Source organism: Eutrigla gurnardus (genome assembly GCF_963514095.1).
Source record: "Eutrigla gurnardus genome assembly, chromosome: 12".
NCBI classification, from domain to species: domain Eukaryota; kingdom Metazoa; phylum Chordata; class Actinopteri; order Perciformes; family Triglidae; genus Eutrigla; species Eutrigla gurnardus.
Genome location: NC_139926.1, coordinates 13,556,898 through 13,584,352, shown reverse-complemented (window position 1 = coordinate 13,584,352; position 27,455 = coordinate 13,556,898). Strand labels below are relative to the sequence as shown.

The window sequence follows — 27,455 nt, the reverse complement described above, 5'->3', positions numbered from 1 at the left end:
ACACACACACGCTCCAAGTCTGTCTTTACAGCATTTGTTATAGTTGTTACAAACACAACAACTTCCTTTAAAAAAAAAAAAAATGAATTAAGTCAATAAAAAGTCTTCACAGGTAACACTTACCGTGTGTGTGTGCGTGTGTGTTACCCTCTCGGTCTAGAGATGTGAGGAGTCTAGGGGTGGAGCTGATCGGCCACCAGAGGCGGATCTCCAGCAGCCTACAGACCCTCCGCCTGCAGCTACTACACGAACAGGAGAAGGGTTTCCATGTATGAGGACACCCTTTAACACAACCTGGGATGGACAGACAGATGGACTGGAGGGAAGCGAAGTCTAGACCAATGGACGGACAGTCTACGGCCTGTGCCCGAGTCCCAACCCCTCATACAGGAGGTCATTGGACAGACTACCACAGCAGACTGCCACGTGGTCTCCCTCACATCCAGTAGTAACAGACGTTTTCCTACTATTCACCCCTCCCCCACTTTACCTGGCTCTGCAGACTATTGCAGCCTGATAAACTTTAAAGCCTGGCCCAGGCCCTCGCTTAGGGGAATGTAATGCCTTGTTGCAGCAGCAGTAATTTGTGTGTTGAGCAACAAATATCTAGAGATGTAGATTTGCAAACATAATCTACTGAATCTTTTTGAATCTTTTTTTTTTTTTTTGGTTTTGGTTGTTGTTGTTGTTCTTTTCTCGCTCCAAGTTATGTGCTCACGTAGCTGCTATTGGGTGTGCAATCGAAAAGTATTTGAAAAAAAAGTAACCTCAATATATGTTTTGTTTTTTGGAGTTTGATCATTTATATCATGAAATTATTTGCGTTGCTTTAGTTTACCCTCTCTCCAGAGAATCTGGTACGCTAATACTTGAAGAAGGAAGTGAGAAGCAGGAGATTTCTTGAATGTTTAAAAGTGTATAGACAATTAATCAATAATTATTATCATAACCTAATATCTATATATGTGAAGTCCTGTATGTGAAAGCCCTAGTAAATCTGGATATTCAAGATGTTTTTAATTATTTAAGATTTTTATCCAAATCAGCAATACAGTATTATGCAGTCACCTCAGTATCTCAAGGAAAGATGAAGAATTGTGCAATGAGAGAACTCTTGTTGACATGAGGCTCACACCATCCACCCGTTTTTATCGTCACATGCTAAACTTGCAGAACTGGATCCATTGCCTTTTCAGATGAATAACCATATAAGTCTATTACGAAGGTTTTTTTTTATTCTCGCAGCCAGTGTGCTCACAGTTGTGCGATAAGTCTGATTTATTTTGGATTGTGAATGTTATACATTGCCTGAAAGTACACAATCCCCACCGTCTAACATGAATGTTTACAGAACTTAGATAGGAGATGTTTGAAATTGTCTGGAAGTGGACTTATGTGGTTCTTCAAAATTAGCGGAAATGCTTTCATTTACATGTATTTTTTCTTCTTTGCACACACACACGAATGAGACAAAGATGTCAGAGTAGAATAATCCGTTGTAGGTGCAAAGAAAGCTACCGGATGGATTTCCCAAGTAAATCTACTCCGGTTTGTTCTTATATGTGGCCGTGTTTAGGTTGTGGCAGTTTGGGAAACCAGTGTACATAGACATAGTCTGACATGAGAACTGTCGGATGTGCAGTAGAAGATGTCAAGTTGTGAGATGTTTGCCATTAAAATCATTATTTGTCATTCAATAAGTCGGTGGTAAATAGGCAGTGCTGCAGAATAGAATTAGTTAGTGGAGTTGGGGACTTCAGAAGTAGCTAAAAAACCTGTTGGATGGAAACCGGTGAGAAAAGGCAGACGTCTTAGGTTTGCGTGATCGGGACCGAGCTGTCCAGCAGAGACAGTAGCCGGCTTTGAGGGCGGCGGAGAGAGAACGAACACGAACAGCAGCATCATAACTCATCATGTGTCTTTCTAGCATCAACGGTAACAAACACACACACACACACACACGCAGATTGCCTTACAGTCCGCTAACCATGCAAGACAGAAACACTTTAGAGAGGTTCATAAGTTCCAGTGCAGTGACAGGACCTAACCATTAGTTTGAGTTGTATTCCATATTCAAGAGAGCGACTGCCCCTCCGCAGCCGTGGTTTCCCTTTCCAAACTCAATGATAAATGTCAGAGGCAAACTGGATCCAGAGATCGGTGCCTTTCGGTCACAGCGTAGTTATGTTTCCGTGCCTGCCAGAGTAGGAAAAGCACACATCCGAACACGCTTACACACACTCACACACACACCCTCATGGTCACCACCCCTCTACAGAATAAGGAGAATATCAGATGCTGTTTGTTTAGCATGTTCTACTGCTGAGCAATGTTAGAACGTTCTTTTGTACAAAGTACAAGTATACTTCTAATTCTTGTATTTTATTTTTCTATAATTTCCAAAGAGATGTTGTAGATCTTGCACACTGTAAGAGGCAGTTACAGCGAATATTTATTTGCAAATAAAGATGAACAGTTCTGGTGGTTGACTGCTCATTTTAATTTTGTTTCCCATTTTTGAGTAAGTAAGAACTGCTATTATGTGTTATCAGGTTGTGAAATGTCAACATTTGAAAGGCTAAAAAGGAAGGAGAAACCTCGCCAGCCTTGCCTCACTTCATTGAAGAAGCCTCAGCCAAATGTCAGAATTAGCTCTGTATCCTGTTCCACCTGTTTAACCTGGTCACTTACATGAAGTCGTCACATTGATAACCAAGAGATGGAGCTGTTGGACCACTGACCAGCTCCTCTCAGCCATCTGGAAAGCCCAAACTGAACCCCTGCAATCATTATGAAAATGTAAAAGATATGTCATTTGGATATGACAGTTTGAGAGTTTTTGGTATGATCCCTCTTTTCCCACTGTGGTTACATATGTATATGCTATAATATAGTGGCCACATCTTTGTATGCCTTCGTATTGTACTGACATTTGTGCGTATGTGTCTGTTATTTCTAATTCATTTACATTAACACTCTTCACAGATTGCGTCAATTAGTGTAAAGCACACAGACTTGCAAAACAGATAGTGGCTCCAAATAAGATAATGCAAGGGAAGGTGTTAGGAGTAGTAAATCAGGACGGGGTGCCTGAGAAGCTCCATTCTCCGCCATCAGGTCACCGGGAGGTTTGCAGAGCTTAATTCGCCTTAATAGGATTACCTGTCACAAGCTGGGATGCTCAGGCGGCATCTCAGCTTGTGACACTGTTCACGGCAAGCACTGGGAACACGCTATGTTTGTCCGTTTTTTGCTCGCTTTCCATGACAATTTGCATATTTAATCTGCAGTAGTCAGACTATCTATGGGGTGATGATGCGTTAGTATCAAGTCTCAATGGGGCTGCTTGATAAACTTTCGGGCTGGCTCGGCCTGAGGAAGAAAGAGGTCAACGTTTTGTGTTTGGGCCTGGACAACAGCGGCAAAACTACCATCATCAACCAACTCAAACCATCTAATGTAAGTACACAAAATTGTTTGAAGAACTAAGAGGTGTTTGTGTACCATATGTAGTCCAATATGTGGGTAAATTAACGTTTCATGCTTGGAAAAAATTCTTATAGGTATAAATATTGTGACGAGGCCTTTCAAAATCTCCTTTATTTCACTGCAATCATTCACTGATTGCTTGTTTTCAGCGTTCCAATCATTTAGGCCCATTGTCAGAAGACTGGAAACATGTTAGTCAGGTAAAGCCCATATCATACTTTCCTTATACCATTTCCTTGTTGACATACTTTTGCCATTACTTGTCCGTACTTGTGTGTTTGTGTGCACGTGTGTGTGTGTGAATGCAGACACAGGCACAAGAAATAGTCCCAACAATTGGATTCAACATTGAAAAGTTCAAGAGTTCAAGGTAGAATTTTCCAGACGTGAAAAATAAAACATGGCTAATGCACTTTGAAGTTTTAATCCAAGCTGAAACTGTTCTTTTTTTTTTCTCTCTCTTCCTCTCTCTGCATGCAGCCTGTCTTTTACAGTCTTCGATATGTCTGGACAAAGTCGATATAGAAACCTATGGGAACATTACTACAAGTACGAGATGCACAACATGCCGATCAGTCGCCAAGTATAAAAAACAGTAACAAGCCTGTGTCGATGACGACTTCTTCCTTTGTCCTCCTCAGAGAAAGCCACGCCATCATATTTGTCATTGACAGCGGAGACAACCTGAGGATGGTTGTTGCCAAAGAGGAGTTGGATACTCTACTCAACCACGAAGGTAGAAAATAGCTGCGATAATCTTTTAATACCTAACCTTTTGTGTGAAGACACAGTAAGCGTGCTATTTTTTCCTGTAATACCTAATAGGCCCCTTTTCACAACAACCATTTTGACAAGTCATAGGTGTCGGAATGTATTATGGTCCCATTCTATTAAGTGTTTCACAACCACGGGTGCCAACACCCAATTTAATGGAACAGGGCTGTAATTTCTGTTATTAATTAATGTGTCAAAATGGCTTCTGTGCAAAGGGCCCATTGCCTTAATATTGTGAAAAAAAATGGAAACGTTTAATGAACATTTGAATTTTTGTTGCCATTATTATTACTACTTAGAGTGATGTAGGATTTCTTATTACTTTAAGAAAGTGTATTGCATTTAAAATGTCAAAAATACAAAAAGGTAACTTTCACTGGCCTTCTTGTCTCCTCCAGATATCCGCAGCAAAAAGATGCCCGTATTGTTTTTTGCAAATAAGATGGATCTGCGGGATGCCATGTCTTCTGTCAAGGTCTCACAGATGTTGTCTTTGGAGAAGATCAAAGACAAACCCTGGCACATCTGGTAAAATGTCTTATTTTTCAAACAGGCTGCACACAGTGGGTCCAAACCAATGTTTAGTTCATTATTTCTTCTGATTGTCACTTATAGTATCGGCTCAGTCATACAAGGAGGTGGACATGATTGTAAAATAATTAAAAGTCTGTAAACTCATTGAACCACCTCCAGAGATACTGCTGAGTAGTACATGACAGGAATCCTGAAGGAAGTGCACCTGGTTTAAATGTGCTCAACCGAGCCAAGCCCCCTTATTCATGCCTCCAGAATTGGACATCAAGTATTTTACAGAGACTATAAAAAAAAACGTGTATTTATTTACTCCTTCCTTTCCAATGTTTGTTTGTTGTTGTTCTTTTTCATGGCTGAGGTCAGACATTATTAGGAGGCACAACAACATGCAGCTATTTAAAAGCCTGATTAGTTTATTTACATGCGTTTGCCGCTCTGTTTACTCATTAGACAGATGGAACGCAGATGGATTAAGAGCTCGACATCTTTAAACATACTGGATCCAAGGAAAGTCAAAAGAAACTGAACGTTTGCCACGGAGAGATTAACCCTTCCTCGATCTCCTTATTTATTTCCAGCGCCAGCAATGCTATCAAAGGAGAGGGCCTCCAGGAAGGGTTGGACTGGCTACAAGGTAATGTGTCTGTTCAGTACATTTAATAAAACGGTCATGAGGGCCAAAGGAAAGAAATGTTCAATTGTGCTTTGAATTTAAATGCCAATGTGTCAAGTCTGTATTAAGATGCGTCTTTTTCACACCCATAGAACAAATTTCACAGTAAGTATCATCATGTAAAGTGGTTGTGGTGGCAGTGGTTGTATCTCTCTGGATGGGATTTAAGTCATGCTAGGACAAATGAGAATTTAAAGCCATAAAGAAAAATCCTCCCCTACAGAAATAAATCTCATCCAAATGGGGCTTTGGTGTGGTTCTGTAGCGCGTTCAGAGCATTTTGATCTTGTCCAGCTTGAATGTAATTCTTCGTGTTGTGTATATTTCCTGGTGTTAGTAGCCATCGACCATGCTCAAAACTTGTTGCATTTTTGCAATACAATAGAATACAATACAAAGAAAGTGCAACTATTAAAAAAATGTACTTTTTTTTTCTCCTGCCAGGTCATATCAAAACAATGAACACATGAATGACTGAAATGCCTATGACCATTGATGTAACTGGATCTAATTCACCACTTGGGAGTATTCATCCCACTTGATGTTGTAGGCCTTAAATATCAATGTCAAATAGTGTAGTACTTCCTGTACTACAACTTTGGAAAACCAACATCCTGCTAATACTGTAATTGGTATATTTACTCTCTGTGTGCTTTTGTTAAGTGCCCACTCATCATTATCTGCTCTATATCATTTATGACATAAATGTGAGTACAGCCTGAATAAAATACTGTACTTCCCTTTTATTCCGTGAAGTATCATTTAAGAAAATTTAATCTGAACTGCTGAACTTTTTGAAAATGATCTCAGTGCTGTATTGTACTACCTGGAAGAGAATAAAATGTATTTGCTAAATGCACTCTTTCTTCTTCTTCTTTGTTTTTTTTTTTTTTTGCAAAACAGCAGCCACAAATATGCCCTTCAAACAAAAAAAACAAAAAAATAAAAAGGAAAATACCAATTTAATAAATGAAAAGGACAATGCAATCACTGTGACACAACTTAATTTATAGAAAGGTTCAATATAAATAAATAATACATTTCAATAAATACTGCTACAGTTAATGAATAAATATGAAATCAAGTTTATGAACATGAACGTGCAAAATGTTTACGAGGAACAAGATTTAAAAACTTTGGTAGAAATATAAAATGTGTATCTATAAACTGTAAACCAAATTCATCTTTAGATTTCCCTAAACTTTCATGGCGACCATGACAACCCCCACATTCAAAGTTTTACCGTACTGTTGTCACAAATGCGTATCGCTCTGTTTCGTTCACTTCTTGAGTTAAGCCCTTTCATTATTGACCTGTCTTTCTTCCCTGACTGTCACTTTTAATCTGCATCGTTCCTATTTGAGGAGCATGTGGAGGAATTTCGTGTGGAAGCGAGCGCTGGAGTCCAGGAGGATACACAGGGTCTGGAAAGTCTCCCTGCCCTCAAAATGGTTCCCTGAGAACAGATGATGGTATTAATGACATGTTGTACCATTTTTATTTTGAATCAGGCACTGTGAAGGTATTGAAACCCAACCTATAGGAGCTGCAAGATAAATCTAAGTGGTCACAATATTATATTACAATATCATAGTAAACAACAACTGTGATGAAGGAGTTGTCTTGGGTGGGAATTGGTCTATAGCAAAGAAAACCTGTTTGATTTTTCATAAATTCACATTAGCATAAAGTAAAATAATGTAATGAATGCACCACAGGTGAATTATTGCCCATCGGCATCATGCCGATAAAATAGGAGCGAAAATTCAAGATGGGCAAAAAATGACGGTTTGCTTGAGGTGGCGAAATTGAATTGAAAGGAGATGCAGACAATCTTTTCAATTAACTAAGAAAAATGAGGAGTTCCAAGTAAATTCAATCCGTCTGTAACGCACATACATAGCCAGGCGTCAACACACAGCCTTTCAAAACAAGCAGCTCCACTCTGCAGGCAATATCATTTTCTCAACCACCACTCGATCGTGCTCACATACACCCTGAATACACCCTGTAAATTTAGCATTTTGTCCTTGGTAACTAGGTGAATCTGCCCGCCCTTCAGCATGATTGAACTATCTACACATGATGTGATTGCCTTGTTTGTTTATTATTGTTTTTCAATATTTCCCACCATCTTAATTCTGTAGTTATTGTTTTCTTCATTCATTTCTTATAAGTATGGTATTGTATTACTCGATGCAAGAAACAATTTTTCTCGCACCATAGTTTTTTAAAGATATATTTCTGGTTAGGTGTCAGGAAGAATGACATGTCAAACTGCACTGAAGGAAGCTGTCCCACCTCACCTATCAGGGAAAACTCAAAAAACTCCCGGGTGACCTCTGAAAACATGTTCTCCAGGTGTTGGATGAAGCGAAACCTTTCAGTGTCCGTGCTGAAGACGGCGCAGATCTGCTGCACTATTTTCACTGCCCACGTCATGTGATAACCTTCTTTCTCACACACCTATGGATGGAGACATACAGGAAGCGGAATCAATAATGCCCATTCACAGCACAAATGTTGTCATAGATCTAATTAAGCAAATTACAACTGTAAGTTAATCATGATTCTAATAAGGTGTATCACTTCTGAGGTCCTGGTATTGTGCACAGGTTACCTGCAATAGCTGACTGCTTTTCCTGCCATGACAATACAAACTAAACAAGGCCAAGTGGTCAATATATTTTCAATAAAAATCAAGCATATAATAGAATCCAGCAGAGAGAAATAATTGCATTATTAAAAGAAAGAAATACTTAATCCATGATGATTTCAACCTGCTTGCTGTTTTTGAAGGCTGATACTAATAAGTTTGAATCAAAACTGCTACGGCAACCTACGAGGATGTAATAGAATAACGAATCAAAGAAAGCACAAGTGACTCTAAAAAAGAAGAGAGACGTGTCCGACAACGCCCCTGCCTTCTGCCTAGTGCATGCTGGGTCAGGCTCCAGCCCGTGACCCTGAAGAGGAATGAGCAGACATGGGGAATGAGTCACAGTGACCAAGGCAAAGCGAGGGTGATGACCTTAAGATGACTCATTTCACTGTCTGCCTCAAGTTACTCCTGGATGCACACTTGAATCTGTTTAATCTCATGTTGAGAACCTGTACAATGAATATGTAGTCTCATATCAAATACATTTAGAGATGGACAATGCTGGCCAATATCTGATTCTCAATTAAAACCCAATACTGGCCTGATATACCACCATTAACCAACACTTCCTTTAGCTGATGATAAAATAACTTGTCTTCTCACCAGTATGATGTACACGATGAGTCTGGAGATCTCATGAAGTCGTCCATTGACGGCCTTATTGGCTAGAAAGGTGTAGCAGAGGCTGCTCCCACACAGCACCAACAGACGGGCCACGTTCTCCACATGCCATGGCTGAGGAATGACTGGAGATAATGAGGAGGAGGAGGACGACCACGTCAGTTACATTTCATTAACTTTAATCTATCTGTGACATGAAAATGTTTGAGAATCACTGAAGTACGACACCAATGAGCTCCTCCAAGATTGCCAGCAGCGAATTGGCGGTTTGGCCTTTGACCTCTTGTTTGTCGAAAAGCAGGAGGACGGCCCTGGCCAGGTCCCACAGGGCGGTGTGGGGCAGACCCCTCTCTGTCAGATCCTGCCAACCGAGGATGCCTGCATGGAGGAGAGTACCTTACCGTGTCATGCTATAACACAATGCAACACATTGCAATTTAAACTCATAAACTTACATTTTAGTTCAATCCAATTTATCACATTTCAACCTGGTTACCAATCACAACCAAGAGGTAGTAGTCTATTTTTTATTAAAAAAATAAAAATAAATACAAATTGTACAACGCTAACTGCAGGCAAGGAGGACTACTCTGATCTTGTTTTAGTGACAGAGTAAAAGTAAAAGTCCACTTGATTAATGTGTTCTCATGAAGTCAAATAAGCAGAAACTGATTAACCGTTTGTTTTTCATTAACTGGACTTATAAAGTAATATTACCCTGAGGCAGCAGAGGTCCATAGAGGATGAACAGTAAGTGTGCCTGGCTGACCATGGGCCAAGGCTTCAGGAGTTGAATTAGCCAGAACTGACACTCTGGTTGGTTCGGCCACGAGTCCAACAGAACCTGACGGCAGAATAGACGGACCTGCAGCTTTTGGTTCAATCTCACCTCTGAGGACAGACAAATACAGAAGCCTTTGTTTTTTTATTTCCCATCTGCAAGACTTTCACGGGGCTCAACATGAAAAGGCCCAGAGTCAGTACAAATCTGTGAAGTTATTCACTCCTGCGTTTGAAAACGGTGTTTTTGTAACCATTCAGATTTACGGTATGTCACCTCAGAGACCTATCCATGCTGCTCCACCAACCGTCTGGATATGATGCAGGGAAACTGAGATGAATAGCTTAAATGTGACACACTTCACTAGTTTTCACTTGCATTGTTTTAATTTTTCTACAAAAAAAAAGAATCAGAATAATAGACTGTTCTCTACATTGCAAATATTTTCACTTCCAGGCACTAGGTGATTCACACACCTGGCTTCCCGCTGATGACCGCCTCTATTTTTTGCAGCAGATCTGTGACGTTACACAGGAAGTTGAACACTCTGTGGCACTCCAGCTCATCCCACCCTGCAACCAGTCTCTGTGAAGTATTTAACAGAACATTTGCAATTAATAAGAAGATTTTTTTTAAATTAATATTCTGGGTTTCTACCTGGAGTTTATCACACGTTTATTACATGATTGTCTATGTTTATATGAACCTGGAGGAAGACTCCGTAGCTGGAGAAGCCAATGCAGTCAGGTGTTAAACACTGCTCCAACAGGAAGCAGGGGATCTGAAACAGATCCGTGGGACAACTTTATTTGTTTTGGCTCATCGTTAGCTTAGGTTATTAGGTTATGATCATTAGATATCGGGGCTGAATAAAGTATTGTTTCAGCGACAACATTGCAATGTACGCATGTGCAGCATTCCAAAGATAATGAGGCAAATTACACTATGTAAACCATTTAGCGTCTCAAGACTAATCTGCTCTATCAGATAGATGGAATCATTTGGCCGTGTGTAATTACATTTTCCTTGTTGATGGCATTTAATACATCGCATTATCTAATCTTGCTTGCTAGACCTCTCACCTTTCCTTTTCTTACCTGTGAAAACTTGCTAAACGTAAACTTTAATCTTTCCTTCGTCGGGAGCAACAAGGTACATCTCTTGAACAACAAACCTAAAACATTGAACACAAAAGCACAATAGCAACACATGCTGGTCTTTTCCTATCATTGCTTGGTCCACAGCACTGTGGTGATCATTCAAGGCTATCGGCTCTCAACAGGTAATCATCAGTTATACATTTGGCCTTAAGTGTGGAGAAGAGCTATACAAAACAAGGCATAAATACAGACATTGCCACGTACCCAGGTCTCTGTAGTGTCCAATAGTGGATTTACTTTCCAGGAGGGTGGAGAAATGAAAGGTCTGAATGACTGTTTTATTCCTCCAGGCCGTAGTGGAGATGTAGTCCACCACACATCGAGTCATTTCCTTGGACACCATGGTGAACACACTGATCTCCAGCACTGACGAACACGCACATGATCGCCTCATACATTAAAACGACTTTATAAATACTTTTTTTTTCTTTCCGAAGTTGCATCAATGTTTGTGTTTTTAAGCAGCGTACCAGACAGTTGATCCAGGATCATGGCGAACACCTCGGACGGGAGTCCGAGGAAGAAGCTGCCGCCGGCGGCACACTGGCTGCGGGTCATGATGGTTCTGGTCTGACGGGGCCGATAACGAGTCCTCTTGTGGGATTTGTGCGTGAGTGTGAACTTCTTAACATTTGTGGTGGCTTGCCTCACCATGGCTGTCACCGCCGAATTGACTGTATCAAACGAGATGAGGTCAATTTGACTTTAAAGTAAAACATTTAGAAAAAGACTCATGCTAACCCAACGTTAGCTAAAACATAATAAAGTACACGGGGGCAGCTAATGCTAAGTCAGTGTGACTAGCTAACCTAGTTAGCTAAACTCCTGACAAACTACATTGATATAGTTACATATTAGTTGCGCTTTCAATAACTTTTAGGTGTATGTAGTCAAAGACTGAGACATCTACTTAATAGGAATAACAGCTAACGTTAAAGCAAAAGAGTATCTTACCGATGCTTACCAGCGAGTTTTCTCTGGCGCGAAATAAACTGTACTGACGCTGAATAATGGGAGAAGTGTACTAAAATAATTCAGTGAAGTACCCATTAAATACTTTATTGACTACTTAGTGACGTAAAGTGTCACTAAAGTACGCTGAGGTTAAAATGAAATTAGTAGTGACGTTTCCGATGTGTGAAGTTCGTATTGCCGTAAAGTAGAAAAGGTGGTTCAGGTGACTCTACGTAATCACACAGCTGCTGCAACGTCATGACTTGGTATGGGATGATATGATATCATGTAACGGATGTTATTCATTCAATCATCAAAATATGCTTAAAACTATTAAAATGGCGCTGAATCATACTTGCATCACGTTACCTTACATTAAATAAACAAATATTTGTATTTGTATGCATTTTATGCAGGAGACACAACTTTATATAGCGAAGCTTTGTGAACAATCTTATATAAGGTGACCATGAATCATAAGCCCCCTGCACATATAAAGGAACAATCCTTCCTTTTTTATTTAATGGTTTTTAATGTTTTCTTCTTACAATACAATTCTATTTTTAAACCACTGCTTTTTCAATTCACTCTTGACAATATCCATGTTCATCCTGATAATGGAAATTCACCATCAACAAATTCATGATAAAATCCTATATTGTCCCATCCCTACAATATAATGTTTAATGAGCCCCATGGAAGAAAATGCTTTCCACATACTATACTATACACACAAAACTGAAACTGAAACTTGTGTATCTGCAGCTTTTCTAATCTCTGTCAGACAAAAACAAAAAAAAACTGAAGGTCTGCTTTATACACAAACCAGGTTGTGTTACCAAACGGCGAAAACAGACCGTCTATGCTCAGCTGCTAATCACAGGATTATTCTGCTTAACTAAGACTATTAAGTGTTCCACATTCAAATGGCGTCTCCCACAGGCAGACCTTGGAGAGGATCATCCCTCTCTGACAGAGAACTGAATGCTACACCAGCGACCCAGGGAAAGGGCTGGGGAAATGCCCTTGTATACCAACAGCATGTCACGGTAGGTTCCACAGAGGGCACAGAGGGTGCGACAGAAAAAGAACTGCGAGAAGAAGAAAATGGACCTCAGAGGAACCCAGAGATAATACTGCTGTTTTGAGTGACCTCTCTTGGCTTGCAGAACAGTATGTACCACACACGCACATACAGTACCACATTACTATCAAGCACAGTTTGGTTATCAACTTTGCAGCGTTGCTTTTACCGCCTGCTGATAATTGTAGTTGACACATATTCCTGTTTTTTCTACAAGTTGCTCCATTGATTGGATTTGTCAGTAAGTCCTTTGTTCATTCCACAGTTGCGGAGATGCAGAGAGCTGAATTATTGGGACAAGAACACAACCAGTGAGGACAATATCTCTTCTGTTCCGTCCCTGCTTGGCAACACTGCTCTACCTCCGGGTCCGCGGGTTTATCTTTCTGGAACAACAGGCCTGGGACCGTCTGTCATGTCCTCTCTAACGCGATGCTCCTGATGCTGACAGAGATAATAATGATGGTGATGATGATCTCTAACACTGGCCAGTCACATATCTGACAATCCTGCAGCGCAGACACATATTCCTTTGTGTTTTGAGGCAGCAGCAGCAGCAGAGAGAGAGAATCAGTGCCAATGGCCTTGTTTATCTGGAAGTGTACCATCTGGACACCTGTGCACCATGGCTCTGTAGTCCTTGCCTGACCTTGTTGGTGAGTATCCAAATGTGGGGAGTTTTTTTTTAATATTAACATTTGAAATGAGCATCATCCCATGTGGGGTATTACGTATTGTGTAGAGATTGCAATTGGAGAGTGACAAAAAGTTGTGAATATTACTTTTGCTCTTGTTTGGGCTCGTTTGTTGGTGAACCAGAAGGAAACCAGATGCTTGTCACAGCCTTGTGTTTGTTCCTGTTGCCTACTTGCTATGCCTTCAGTGTAGTCAATCATTAAGTAAACACAGTGAGGCTTGTATCTGTGATATTTCTTACACTGAACAATGATCAGGCTTTACAAACAAACTCTGTTCTCTGAGGAAGTTAAGACGATGGATGACCAACAAATTGGCCGCTCATTATTGAGGATATGTTTCTCACCTTTGCTGTTAAAAAAAAAAAATTGGTAGAGAACATTAAGAAGGGAACAAAAGTAAATGCTTAACTACCTGGGCAGTTTGGGAATTTTTACTGTCATGTGTGACTTTCTAAATGTAGAACAGAGTTGCAGGTCAGAGATTAGACTGGACATCATATAAGTTGGTCAATTATTACAACATAAGTCACGACCATGTCACAGTTTGAGGCCCACGAGCTAGAAGTTCTCTCTCTCTCTCTCTCAAATACCCTGCAGAGCTGTGAAACATGTTCAAAGTTAGTGGTTTATAACAGCACTCTCAGCTTGGGTGGTTCCTGTAAATGTTTAATTCCCTCTCTCTCTCTCTCTCTCTCTCTCTCTCTCTCTCTCTCTCTCTCTCTCTCTCTCTCTCTCTCTCTCTCTCTCTCCCCCCCCCCCCCTTCTTTCCTGAGGGGTGGTGGGGGAGCTCAACAAATAGACTGCTGTGGTTTGCCCTCCAGAGGAGAGCGTTAAACAGGTGAAGCTGAACACTGCTCTCATTAGTTACAGATGCAGTCACCTGCCACTCACCAGAGACTGATGCCAGAGAGTTTCCGCAGCTATTTCTGCCCACGCTCCGGAGACACTTGAGGAATGGCTCAGACTCTGTGACTGGATGTAAGCTCAGTGGAATTGACTGTAGTGCTGGGGAACATGCAGATAACAGCAGGAATCCAGCCTCCTCGTCAGCCGGGGGACTAAAGTTTTGTTCTGAAAGTGTTTCTTTTTTTTTTTTTTTATATGGCAATATGTTAATCATCAATAGTGATTTCAAACTCGACTTGTTTTTGCAGTTCGAGCGTCCGTCCGAGTGAGCAGATCATGGCCAGCATGGCGGTCCAACTCCTCGGCTTCTTCTTGGGGCTGTTGGGCTTCGTGGGGACGGTCGTAGCAACCGTGCTCCCCCACTGGCGGAGCACGGCCTACGTGGGCTCCAACATCATCACAGCCACCGCCTACATGAAAGGCCTGTGGATGGAGTGTGTATGGCACAGCACTGGCATTTACCAATGTGAGCTGTACAGATCTCTACTGGCGCTGCCACGCGACCTGCAGGTACCACACACTCACCATCTACTGACCTTATCATGGGAAACAACAGTGTAAACTAAATGTCTTTGGGATTTTAACTATTGGTCAGAAATGAGAAGGCATTTGAAGACACTTCCTTGTAATCAAACATGTTATAGATGGACCAAACAGTTAATTCATTCATTGAGGACACTATTCTGCTGGTTAGTGGATAATGAGTATAATTTCTCAGTGTGTTAATAAGTTAATAAGCACATTTAAAATGCATTGTCCGGATGGATAGATATATATTCCGATATGAACAAGTAGCTGTGATAACTACAGGCAATCAGAATCCTTTTTAATCAGCAGTGTTTAAGTGCTTGTCTATTTTCCTCCATATTAGGCTGCCCGGGCGCTCATGGTGCTCTCCTGCGTCACCTCAGTCCTGGCGTCGCTGCTGTCTGTGATGGGCATGAAGTGTACCCGTTTCGTCCGCGACTCGTTGATCAAGTCTTCCCTGGTGCTAAGTGGGGGGATTTGTTTTCTCTGTGCTGGCCTGCTCTGCCTGGTCACCGTGTCGTGGACCACCAATGATGTCATCATGGATTTCTACGACCCCTTCCTTCCCAGTGGGCTGAAGTATGAGATCGGCCTGGCCGTGTACCTCGGTTACGCCTCGGCCTGCCTCAGTCTGACCGGAGGACTGGTTCTGTGCTGGAGCAGCAGTGGTGACCGGTCACAGAGGCCCCTCCACATGCAGAGGAATCAGCCAATATCACCTCCCCCTGCATTCAACCACATATACCCTCCTGCTCCACCATACAAGCCCCCCGAGGCCCTGAAGGGAAATCATGCTCCCTCACTTTGCTCCCTCTCCAGCAGTGGATACAGGCTCAATAACTATGTCTAAGACTGGCGGAAATACTAACACAATGATATACTGCTATCAAAAAAGGGCAACTGAACACTACTCCAATGTTTCAATTTCTTAACAAGTATTTGGCCCCCTCTATAGCCATAAAAGAACATTAAAAATGGAAAAGGAACAGTATTTTACATCATGTTTGACCAGATATCGGATTTTGAAAGGATTCAAACCTGTCGACCTCCTGCCATGTACCTGAATGACCAGAAGGTGGCAGTATTTTACTGCAAATAACCACAGAAGAGACTCGTAAAAAATATCCAGATTCCACATTGTGTGCTGTAACATACAAGTTAATGGATGAGCTATTGTTCTGTCACTTCCTTGTTGTCTCCTACTGGATTAACTTTTCCTGCAAGTTAGTTCAAATATAATAGTTCCTTTCAAGGATTCAATATTTTCATGCTAAAGAGAAAAAAAAAAAAAAAAAAGCAGTACAATGTACTTCATAAAATACTTTTTAAATTGTTTTTCATGAACCAATAAAGCCGATGTACTGGCATGTAAATTAATAAAAACACAGCTATGATGAATTACATTAATTGACCTGGATTACTGGGATAGCACCAGACTTTAGTGGATCTGTCATTTTCATGTTTAGTAACATTGTAATGTAAAGCTTTAGGCTGCCACTGGGTGGCGACAAAGGTCTTTGGAGAAGGCAGCCGAAAGCCTTCAGGTGGAACTTTTTTTTTCATTGTGGCTAAATGTGGTGGATATGTGATAGGCTATTGTCTAGATAGTTGCACTTTTATATGAATGACCTGAGTCCCTGATATAAATATGTATATTTGTATATAATGTGTGGGTGTGGAATGTGACTCTTCTGAGGTTTTCTGAGGCTTATTTGTTATAAAACCCTCCAATTAGAGCAGCCCTCTGTCTGGCTGCCTGGCAGCCTCACAGACACTCAATTAGAGGACGCGTCACAAACACAGCGAGTCACTTATTTATTTCCACCAGACTAATCAGCATCTTTACACCGAGAAGCTCATTTATATTCCTGGGAAAAGCTAAAACAATGATGTCTATTTACTTTGGCATTGGGGGAAGGGAAATACTTATTGAAATCAACCGTATGAAACCCAATAATATATATTTTTAAATGCAACCGCGAATATTTAAGTTGGAGGCATACTTTCAGGACCATGGACAGTTCCCAGGAAAGCGCCCGGTGGGTTAATAGATCCTCTATTACTTTTTCTAGTGGTTTACGACTTCAAGTGTACAAAGAAGCTGAGTCGCCATTGCTCCGAGCTCGTGTCTATTTATATAAAGTTGATTCGAATGTTTTGGACGACGAAGGAACGTGCATGCGTAAAACGGGTGATAGAACGGGGGAAAGAAAGCGTCCCTGCGGGGTTTACACCTTCCGCATTAGCACCATACTGCCAGCGTTTGCAGAAAAAAAAAAAAAGGCGACGCTTTAACCGCGGAGCGAGATCGTAAATCAAGCCTGCAATGGTTACAACCATTGCCAATATGATATTATGATATTGGAAAGCTTTTCCTAACAGGCTGTGCGTCACGCCACTCTCTATTAGGTGCTATTTTCGTCCTGCCCCGCAAGACATTCATCCACCATCCACTCACCCTGACAGCACCCAATAAACCCACCACTCCCATTCATCTCCACCCCTCTCCACCCACCTCCACCCTCTCCCTCGCTCTCCCCTCTACCGCTCTCTCTCTCTCCCTCTCCCGACGAGCAGCGATGACTTAAAAAACAACATAGGAGAATTGTGTTTGCTCGTCCAAGAGAATTACTTTGTGGTGCCTTAGCAGTCCTTCAATTCAATCTTTGGCACTTTGTAAACCTTCTTTTGGAGGCCCCGCTCCTGTAATCTACTTAGACCGGTTTGTCCAAAGGAAAGGTAAGATAACCCGGTTTCTAATATTCTCTTCCTTTACATGTGTGTTTTTTGGCTGACTGGAATTGCATTTGACCATAGTGACAGATGTTGATTTAAGGAGAGATCAATAATGCAATACCGGCCTCCTGGAACCGCCGTGTCAGCGCAACGGGGAGCTGAACCCCACAGGTTTGATTGTATGGTGATGCAGCACATCGGACACACAAACCTTATGCATCTGTTTTAGGTCTCTGTTAGTGGTTCGCAGTTTCTGTCAGTGCGTCAAGATTGGGGAGAAATAATGGACTTTTACGCACAAAACAAAGCCATGTCCACTGTTTAAATTAAGCCTGCATGTTTCTTTAAGAATGGATTGAATAACCAACATTGCGCGAGGCACAGTACGCACAATAATTGGAGTAAGCCATGTCTGTAAAGTGAGTTGCAAGGCGCGCGTAAAACATCTTCAAACGCGTTAAAAGCCAGTGCAACATTATTTTTTACCATTATTTCTAGTTTGGTATTTTTCTGATTGACATCTTTTGATTTAATAAGATTCCGGTTGTTGTTCCTCTTCGTTTCTATGTGCGTCAGTTAGACAGCACTAAAGTATTTTGTTTTAATCAAAGAGGATTTCTGCGCCACCTGGCCAATCAAGGATTGTGTTGGTTTAAATCATTGGCCATCGAAGAAGAACGTACACGTATGCGTAATTTTGGTTGCATGTATTGGATGCATGGACGTCACTATGTGGAGGCTTACAACATAAACTACAGGGTTTGGGCGTGAAATGAGAGTCACTCCTGTTGTCTTTAAAAGTAATTTGCAGGGGGTAAAAAGATTTCTCTTCTGTTAATTAGTCTTATTTTTTACTCTTGATTCCATCTTCGAGACTTGAACTAGGCGTCCGTTTGAGTTCGGCAAATCATTTTAATCTATGCGCATTTATTTTACTTGGTGACCGAGGAAATTCTAATCATAGTTGGACTTTTGCGATAAGAGTGCATTTTATCGGTGCGTAAAAAATATTTCAATATATAATTTGTATTAACTGGAAAGCACTTTGTCTTAAATCTTAAAGTGAATTTAGAATATTTATTCCAGATCAAAGTCAAAGCCAAAACACAGAAATATGTTTCCTTCTTTCTTTCTTTTCTTCAAAGTTCTCTCCATGATATTCCAGTCCTCCGTGCGCAATAACGCTTGATCTCGGCGGGAGGAAGCGGACGAAAGGAAGATGGCCATCCACGCCGAGGGTATCGTGGCTATCGTGATCTTCTACCTCCTGATCCTAAGTGTGGGGATCTGGGCCGCGTGGAAGAACAAGAACTCCGGCGTCACTGAGAGTGGAGATCGGAGCGAGAGCATCATGGTCGGGGGAAGGGACATCGGATTGTTCGTTGGTGGATTCACAATGACCGGTGAGTTCTACAACTACGGGGAGTCTTACCGTGTTTGTTTGTTAGTAGGTGTTCAACGTGAACCGTGCTGTCACACTCGGGTGGTCAGACAAGACGATACATTACGCCAACTCCGTCTGTTACGCACGGACAACACGTCCTCAAATCTCAGTTATTATCACCATAACTTCAAGCGTTACACTCATTCGATTCCTGAGCACGAAAATGTTTTTTACAACATTAAATGGATAAATGGATAAATGCTAAATTATAATCACGAAGTTGCAGTGAATCCCGTTCCATCCAACCTGCTAGGGTTATTGTTATTAGAATTAATTTATGTAACATGACATGCAGCAAACTAGTCTTTTCTACAAGCATTTCTTTCTTGGTTTCAGCCACTTGGGTGGGTGGGGGCTATATCAACGGGACAGCAGAGTATGTCTACCTGCCAGACTTCGGCCTGGCTTGGGCACAGGCACCCTTTGGTTACGCTCTCAGCCTGGTAGTAGGTAAGAACCAATGTCTTTTCATACACCCTCTATTTAATGATACCGTAAAATCAAGTGTATATAAAGTGTAAAGAACCATAAGGAGGCAGCAATTGCTGCAAAATAACAGCAATGAGGTACTTTTCAAATCAACCTGCATATTTTAGGCCATTTGCTACACCCGATGAATGTGCTTTACTTTCAAGGTATCCATTGATTCCAGCCATTCATTTCACAGTATTATATAAGGGAGGGATAATAACATAACTTTTACAATTCATTCATATTTATTGCATTGTATTAATCAATTGAAAGCAATCTGAAGTCTCTGCTGTAATGTATGGTGTCATGAAGCAAAATCACTCAGAAATGCAGTTTATCTTCGACAAGAATACAATATTGTCGCTACAAATTATACACATTTTGTGTCAAGATAATGATGTGTAATCTCATTGATTCATACATTACACGTCAATGGTCCCTTACGTGATTTGTCGCCTCACCTTATTGTCTGACATCGTTCAGGTGGCCTTTTCTTTGCCAAGCCAATGCGTTCGCGTGGATATGTCACCATGCTGGATCCCTTCCAGCAGCTGTATGGAAAGAGGATGGGCGGCCTGCTCTTCATCCCTGCACTAATGGGGGAAATCTTCTGGTCTGCAGCCATCTTGTCTGCCCTTGGTGGGTGATTACTGGACAGCAACACTTAAATAATAGCACTGTGTTACAGAAAAACATGTTTACTGGTCTCAACTCGTGAGTGAACATGTTGTCCTGCAGGTGCCACTCTGAGTGTCATCGTGGACATAAACATCAACATGTCGGTGGTGATCTCCGCCCTCATAGCTATCTTCTACACTCTGGTTGGAGGCCTCTACTCTGTTGCATACACAGACGTGGTGCAGCTCTTCTGCATCTTCGTGGGCTTGGTGAGTTATTCTCTCAACATCTAACCAGCCAGGGACTTTATAGATGGCAAGGAACTCCAGTATTGGATGACTTCTGCATGAAATATATTTTATATTTGCTCAAAATCTTCATGAGAGTGCATTCATCATCTAAAATAGCATAATTTTCTTCATATCGGAGATGTGTCACTGACAGGAACATATTAAAGAGTGTCTCGTACTAAAATGATATTAAACTTATCAAACTAAGATCCGATATCAGATCCAGCAACATATTAATATCACAGAATATCTACATGACAAGAATAATTTTTGCATTGCGATACCTTCCTCCCCCTCAGTGGGTCAGCGTGCCCTTTGCCCTGTCCAACCCTGCTGTGTCGGACATCAGCGTTACGGCCAAGGAAGTAATCTACCAGTCACCCTGGCTGGGCAAGATTGAGCCTGAAGACAAATGGCTCTGGGCAGACAACTTCTGTTTGCTGGTAAGCCCTGTTTTTAATCAGACCATTCATCAAACGACAGAATGCTGTGTTACTGGAAATAAATAGCATGCACGTTGTGATTGTCAATTGTTGCAGGCATGGGGTTTAAATGAGGTAGTGTAGTTTAGGCACAGGTTGTGGTCTAGCTGACATGTTATTCATCGGTCTGTATTTCCTGGTGTTTCTGTTTCTAGATGTTGGGGGGGATTCCCTGGCAGGTCTATTTTCAACGGGTTCTTTCTGCCTCTTCAGCTTCCTACGCGCAGGTCCTTTCCTTCCTCGCCGCCTTCGGCTGCCTGGTCATGGCCGTCCCCTCTGTCCTCATAGGAGCTATAGGGGCCTCCACTGGTAAATATGCACAGACACGCACTTTGCCAGGGGACCTGTGCACTCAATTCCCATTTATTACTGTTAACTTCAAAGCCAAACTGGAAGAGGAATCATAAACTTCTGCAGTTTCATGCCAAAACGAGCACTCTATATGTCGACGAAGGCAGTTGCAAGCATATATTAGTCTTTTTTTTTTTTTTTTTTTTTTTATGGATACTTTCAGATTGTAACATAATTCAAGTCTGTCACTACGAAACATGTGGAATTTGATTTAAAAAGGTTTGCTTCATAAAATGTGAGAAAGCAGAGCTCTTGCTGTGTGTATTTATTCGATTAGCTGGCAAACATCACGCAGCATAAAATAGAAGCTGTGGCTGTGAAAAGAAATGGCTTGAAACAGGCCACTTATTCATATTTTTCCTTAAAAAAACACTAAAACTAGCCTTAAATTTAATTGTACATTTTAGATATTTTGTATGTGTTTTTTATACTAACACTTGTATTTTGATTAGCTTTGTTTTGTAACAGTGTTTGTTGCAGCTTCATTGGTTAAAATACTATTCAAATAAATTAAGATTATTTTCCTTTGGCTGTAAATGGAAGCAAGTAGTATTGATTCAATCATGATCAAATAGCTACGTTTGACTGTATTTTCAATACTTCTATTCTACACACACACACACACACACACACACACACACACACACACACACACACACAGTGAGGTTTGGACTGCAGCTGTTGTTTCCCACACTGATCCCTGAATGATACGCTTACACACAGACACCGACATTGATTAAGCAGCAAAGATCACAAGACAATTAAAGCATCCAGGAATCTGATCCGTTATTCAAACAGGAAATTGTGATCAAAGGTTGTTTGCACCCCAGCAGCTTTATTTTCAGATGTGTAAATGCAGATGCATACAGTATCTGGAGGGTAATCAACATCAGATGGATCCTGTCATGACATGAGGAGGAGAGAGTCATGAGGGCATGCCGATTTAGTGAATATTACATCTGAAGACGAGCTAATTAATCGGGTCCGTCTGAAGCTGTTTCATGTATAACCAGCGCCAATCAACCGCTGCTTGTGAATATCCAGGGGAAGAGAGAGAGACACAGATTGTATACCACTGGAGGATGAAGACAAGGATGAAAACGTGGCAGAAAGATAGAAGGATTTATATATTTTGTTTAATGAATTAATATCTGCAAAACTAATGACATTTCCATCAGCTTAACTGTACTTTAGGTTTAGTGTTCATTAGCTATGTGTTAGCATTGATGCTAAGCTATGAGGGTGAACATGGTAAACATTATGCTGTACCTGTCAAATATCAGCACATTAGCGCTGTCACTGTTAGCGTGTTAGCATGCTGATGTTGCTGTGACTACATACAGCATATAGACTCGTGTTATTAATTCTCATTTTAATCTGCAAGTGTTCAGTGTTTCCCTGAAGAGACTCATCCGACATCTACGCAAACTATAGTTCATCAGCACCAAATGTCTCATGAGAATCAATGGCTTCCCACACAGATGAATCATTACTGATGAAGTGATTATTAATAACAATTACAATTAAAATGTAATTAAACTAACTACAATAGTAGTTACAATACTAGCTACAATACTGGCTCATATGTCATAGTAGGGCCAATGATCCATTGGACAAAAAACAGTGTATTAACCATAGTTAATATTGCATGGCTGTCATATTTTCAATAAGTATCCATTATTTTTGGCATTCATCTTTCCACTTTTGCAACAACAGCACAGCATCACATTGATAAGCTCTGCTGTATTTCAGACACGTGAAGCCCTTTTGTTTCTCAGCAACCAAAACAGGTGTATCAACAGGGAGCATTTAAATTACAGTCTCAAAGACTTTAGTCTGAACCCCTGATGGCTGTGGCAATCAGTCCACTTCAAATTTCACAAATTGGCATTTCACTAACCTGCTCTACTTTAGTTATATTATGTTATTCGCACCATTAATAATTAATAATGTAGGAAAATATAATTTTTTTGTTATTTGACACGTAGAGATAATATGGAGAGAATATTACTGATCCGTTCACAAGAGGTTCATATTGTTACACCACTTACATCATTTCTTCTTCCAGACTGGAACCAGACTTCGTACGGGTCCCTCCCTCCGAAGGACAGGGATCAATCGGACATGATTCTCCCCATAGTGCTGCAGCACCTCTGCCCGTCCTACGTCTCCTTCTTCGGTCTGGGGGCGGTGTCGGCGGCTGTCATGTCGTCAGCAGACTCATCCATTCTCTCAGCCAGCTCCATGTTTGCCAGGAACATTTATCAGCTTGCCTTTCGGCAGTCGGTAAGAGTCACAATAATGATAAACAACAATAACACTTTACGCACATCTGCACAAGCCAATGGTTGCAAGAGTCAGTCAAACATAATTGATAATCAATTGTCGTTCCATCCCAGTGGTTGATAAATGTGATAGATGATTGTATTTGCTGAACATATAGAACCAGACTCCAAACCTTCAGACAATATTACAATGAAAAAGCTCAGACTCAAAATAACTGAAATGTATTTATTTAAAATTACAGACGGACGTTATGGATTTTGTATTAATCCCTTGCTGATATCAAATGTGTAGCTTGTTGTTAGCAACACTAGTGGCGTGGCTCTAGGGATGATTATGTCGGTCGGAAATACCTCAGAAACTATTGGACACTGACAGTCCCCCAAGAATCAATAATCCTGATCACTTTGGTGTTTAGTTGCTACCAGCAGGTTGACAAACGACTATCGCCCACTTTACTTGATATATGCATTGACCACCTCTCAGGATGAACTGTAACAATATTGGGAATTCTCTGACTTGTCGTCTTGTACCATCATCGGGTCCAAATTATACTTTATATTAATAAGTTCTCAAATACTTCCCAACATTCTCAACAGTTATTTGTGTTTCATGCTAATTAGCAAGTGTTAGCATGGTAAACTAAGATGGTGAACATTATAACTGCTAATCAGCAGGTTGGCATTTTCATTGTGCGTTAGTATTTAGTTCAAAGCACCCCTGTGGCTAAGTGCAGCCTCATGGAGCCGCCAGCTTATCTGTAGTCTGGTCTCTTCCTCTTCACTCCCTATTCTTCTCTTTCTTCTCTCCTCTAGGCCTCAGATTGGGAGATTGTTTGGGTCATGCGCTGCACCATCTTTGTATTCGGAGCTCTGGCCACCGCTATGGCGTTGTTAACGGGATCCGTGTACGGCCTGTGGTACCTGAGCTCCGACTTGGTCTATGTCATCATCTTTCCCCAACTCCTCAGTGTGTTATTTGTCAAGGGCACCAACACCTATGGCTCTGTGGCTGGCTATATCTTTGGTCTTTTGCTGCGCATCGGTGGAGGGGAGCCCTACCTCAAACTGCCTCCCTTCATCTACTACCCTGGTTGGGTGACCCAGGAGAGAATCCACCACGTCACTGGGGATGTAGAGCACTTTATCCAGCAGAGGTTTCCGTTCAAGACGATGTCGATGCTGGCGTCCTTCTTGGCAAACGTGGCCTTTTCTTACCTGCTAAAGTACCTGTTTGAAAGCGGCACGCTGTCGCACAAGTACGACTTCCTGGACGCCGTGGTGTCCAAGCACAGCAAGGAGATCATGGACAAAGCCACACTGGTGAGCAACCAAGATAACATCATCCTTTCAGAGATGGCGCCCGTCAAGCAGGCTCTGGGTGCGTCACTCGCCGGGACGTTCATCAACACTGAGATCCTCAGCGATGACGGGGCGTCCAGTCCAGAGGCTTTTCACAATGAAGACTAGGCAACAAAGGCACAAAGAAAACTGGAACCAAGGAATTTGAAGAAGAAGGAATAATCTAAGAGGCGTCGGCGTTCTTCGGGAAACTTGCTACTGCCACACTGGAAGCCAAATCAACAGAAATCTGCTGTGGCTTCCGAGTGACTCCACAAGTTTGTTTTATGCTGATTATATGGTGCCTCCTTCTTTTTTTAAGATCCCTTGCCCAGAACCAGGAAGTTGACTGTCAATCAGCTGTGGCAAGCATAACATACTCATTCATGACTCTGTGAATTTACAACCATTTTAATTTGAGTGCTGCAACATCGGTCAGAGGGACTTTCTGGGAAAAACGAACACTGGGCATCGACGTCTACAAGGGTTTGCTGTGGGTAATGAGAATAGTGCAATATCTAACCAAGGAATTGTGTCCACATCTATATGGCACTGTGTGTGTGTGTGTGTGTGTGTGTGTGTGTGTGTGTGTGTGTGTGTGTGTGTGTGTGTGTGTGTGTGTGTGTGTGTGTGTGTGTGTGTGTGAGGTTTAAGTTTGTGTAGTAGAGTAAATGTATTAATAGAGCAATAATATTTGTAGGATTCTGTTATATATATAGATACGTTGTACTGATTTTGAAAGTTACTCTTCGTGTTATTTACTTAAACCAATAGATCTTATCATATCTTATCATTTCTTATTTTATGTTTCATGTTCACCTTGCTCTTAATCCTCCCATCAGACTCGCTTATTCCAGAGAGTTAAATTACCAAACCACGCCTGCCAAACCGAACGTTGATATTGGATGATTCTGCAGATTACATTCTGTAATAACAATTTCAACATTTATTGCAGACATTTTTTGATATTAATAGTTCAATACAATATGCCCATGTTGCAACTTCAATATGGTATAGGTAAAATCAAGATCTACTTGATGAATGTATGTCCAATATTCACTCTGATTTTAGCCCTGTTTTGGTCTCCACCAACTCCTGAGGGAAAAATCTGTCTCTCTAGCTGCAAAAAAAACGTACTGTTCACCAGCTAGTCATTATACTGCAGATCAGAGCCCCAGCTTTCAGTACACACCACCCCGATGTACACAGATTCATATATTGAAAAATAAACCTGGATTCTTGAAGGTTTTTTCCTGTATACCTTCCAAGCAGCCATTGGCTTCCACTCATTTCCATAAGTTGTGAAATACAATTGGCAATAGTCGTCTTTCTCAAACTTACGATCGATTAAAACACATGAGGTTCATTTCGCAAGTTAATTGTCAAATATAAATGAATGAAGTCCACCGGCAGCCTGGAAAGTGTGACAATTCTAAAATTTAAAATACTAAGCTTTCTGTGTGTGTGGTTGTGTGTGTGTGTGTGTGTGTGTGTGTGTGTGTGTGTGTGTGTGTGTGTGTGTGTGTGTGTGTGTGTGTGTGTGTGTCCATGATGGTTTGTTTTGCTCATCCCAAACCTGTATTGACTGGCCAGTCACAGCAGGTAAGCGGAGACAGGAAATGACTGTTCCTCCTGATGGTGTCAGTAGCATCGGCCATTATCGATCCAATCCCCTGATCGATTAGCTCTGAGGACATTTGATTAACGCTGGAAAGAGGTTTTAAACTGGTTTATAAGGGTTTGTTTGACAGTTTGTCATATACAGAGATGAAATGGCGTTACTGATTGAGCGCCGTCATTCATAAAATCCCCGACGTCCGTCCTCGCATTTTCCATTTTGCTGCTCTGTATGAATCAAGTAAAGGAATTGTCACTGCATACAGCCATTTGTGTCAATGTTAAGGGTCCAGTTGAATCCTCTGTGTTTAATCTCTCCTTTCAGAATATTTGTGTCTTTTTGAATCTATGGACTCGCCTTAATTCAAAGGACAAGGGTCAAACTACTGGGATTGGAACACTGAAATATTTGTTCAGTTAAAGGATAAGGCTGTGAGTATTATTCATTTTATTTGTTGTCAACAATTAAGACCAAAACCAACAATGCGTGTCCCAGTATTCTCTAATTTCCCAGCTGCATCCATAGCACTCAGACACAAGCCCGTTGGTTCCGACTGAAGACACATATCTTTAAAAACGAGTCATTAATGAAAAGTGCACTTTTTCAGAAGGCGGAGCAATTTCTTAACATAGCTGGGCACTGTAGTTTCCAGAAAACCTGAGTACATGTTTATAATACACATTAGGCATCGTATTGGGCATTTAGAGCAGTTTTCTGGACAGCAATGAAGCTTGATGGCACAGGAACAAGCTCTTAGAATATACTTGTTAATATGGATTAATTCATTTCTCATGGTATTTGGTGACAATAAGTAAAATAAGTGTAACACCAGCCTTATCCTTTATGGTGGCAAGATGGCCTTATAGTGAGTCTTTATGCAGCCACATCTGCTGAGCAACAGTAAGACACAGTTAACTCTAACCTGACTCTATCTTGCCTCGAAAACCTAAATGACAGT

General features: G+C 41.2%; 5 protein-coding genes across 15 annotated transcripts in view; 4 read left to right on the top strand and 1 right to left on the bottom strand.

Moving 5' to 3' along the window:
- Positions 1-2,498, top strand: part of epha3 (eph receptor A3) — a 411,842-nt gene extending 409,344 nt beyond the window's left edge. For 2 of the 4 annotated variants that reach the window (XM_084022191.1, XM_084022184.1), the window contains one exon: positions 163-2,498. In XM_084022191.1, the coding sequence (XP_083878317.1) occupies positions 163-337 (175 nt within the window). In that variant the 3' untranslated portion in view covers positions 338-2,498. Of the gene's footprint in view, positions 1-160 lie in introns of all 4 variants that reach the window. The other 2 variants (XM_084022186.1, XM_084022185.1) reach the window with 1 other exon arrangement.
- A 680-nt stretch (positions 2,499-3,178) lies between these two features.
- LOC311021570 (ADP-ribosylation factor-like protein 6) lies at positions 3,179-6,316 on the top strand. Of its 3 annotated transcripts, none has more exons than XM_084022194.1 (8): positions 3,179-3,459; positions 3,639-3,689; positions 3,798-3,859; positions 3,970-4,038; positions 4,131-4,225; positions 4,662-4,791; positions 5,376-5,431; positions 5,915-6,316. In XM_084022194.1, the coding sequence occupies exons 1-8, from the start codon at positions 3,337-3,339 to the stop codon at positions 5,938-5,940; spliced, it is 612 nt and encodes a 203-aa protein (XP_083878320.1). In that variant the 5' UTR covers positions 3,179-3,336; the 3' UTR covers positions 5,941-6,316. The 3 variants fall into 3 exon arrangements, with proteins under 3 accessions (XP_083878320.1, XP_083878321.1, XP_083878322.1); XM_084022195.1 differs by lacking the exon at positions 5,915-6,316 and adding an exon at positions 5,563-5,823; XM_084022196.1 differs by lacking the exon at positions 3,639-3,689.
- A 385-nt stretch (positions 6,317-6,701) lies between these two features.
- On the bottom strand, positions 6,702-11,518 carry LOC311021865 (F-box only protein 47-like). Its single transcript, XM_084022711.1, has 10 exons — positions 11,165-11,518; positions 10,899-11,060; positions 10,632-10,708; positions 10,241-10,315; positions 10,011-10,119; positions 9,471-9,644; positions 8,982-9,131; positions 8,736-8,878; positions 7,777-7,936; positions 6,702-6,926 (listed from the first exon to the last, which is right to left on the bottom strand). Exons 1-10 carry the CDS (start codon positions 11,346-11,348, stop codon positions 6,826-6,828), a joined length of 1,335 nt encoding a protein of 444 aa, XP_083878837.1. The 5' UTR covers positions 11,349-11,518; the 3' UTR covers positions 6,702-6,825.
- Positions 11,519-12,570: 1,052 nt separating this feature from the next.
- LOC311021863 (claudin-14-like) lies at positions 12,571-15,852 on the top strand. 6 transcript variants are annotated; one of them, XM_084022704.1, is made up of 6 exons: positions 12,571-12,697; positions 12,998-13,197; positions 13,284-13,388; positions 14,204-14,268; positions 14,585-14,846; positions 15,208-15,852. In XM_084022704.1, the coding sequence occupies exons 2-6, from the start codon at positions 13,165-13,167 to the stop codon at positions 15,712-15,714; spliced, it is 972 nt and encodes a 323-aa protein (XP_083878830.1). In that variant the 5' UTR covers positions 12,571-12,697; positions 12,998-13,164; the 3' UTR covers positions 15,715-15,852. The 6 variants fall into 6 exon arrangements, with proteins under 6 accessions (XP_083878830.1, XP_083878829.1, XP_083878832.1 ...); XM_084022703.1 differs by having other exon boundaries at positions 12,596-12,821; XM_084022706.1 differs by lacking the exon at positions 14,204-14,268 and adding an exon at positions 14,295-14,509 and having other exon boundaries at positions 12,602-12,821; positions 12,998-13,388; positions 14,591-14,846.
- Positions 15,853-18,781: 2,929 nt separating this feature from the next.
- On the top strand, positions 18,782-25,474 carry LOC311021568 (high-affinity choline transporter 1-like). The gene is made up of 8 exons (XM_084022192.1): positions 18,782-19,003; positions 19,381-19,494; positions 19,999-20,154; positions 20,254-20,402; positions 20,723-20,866; positions 21,061-21,214; positions 23,325-23,542; positions 24,355-25,474. The coding sequence occupies exons 1-8, from the start codon at positions 18,820-18,822 to the stop codon at positions 25,006-25,008; spliced, it is 1,773 nt and encodes a 590-aa protein (XP_083878318.1). The 5' UTR covers positions 18,782-18,819; the 3' UTR covers positions 25,009-25,474.
- The last annotated feature ends 1,981 nt before the right edge of the window (positions 25,475-27,455 follow it).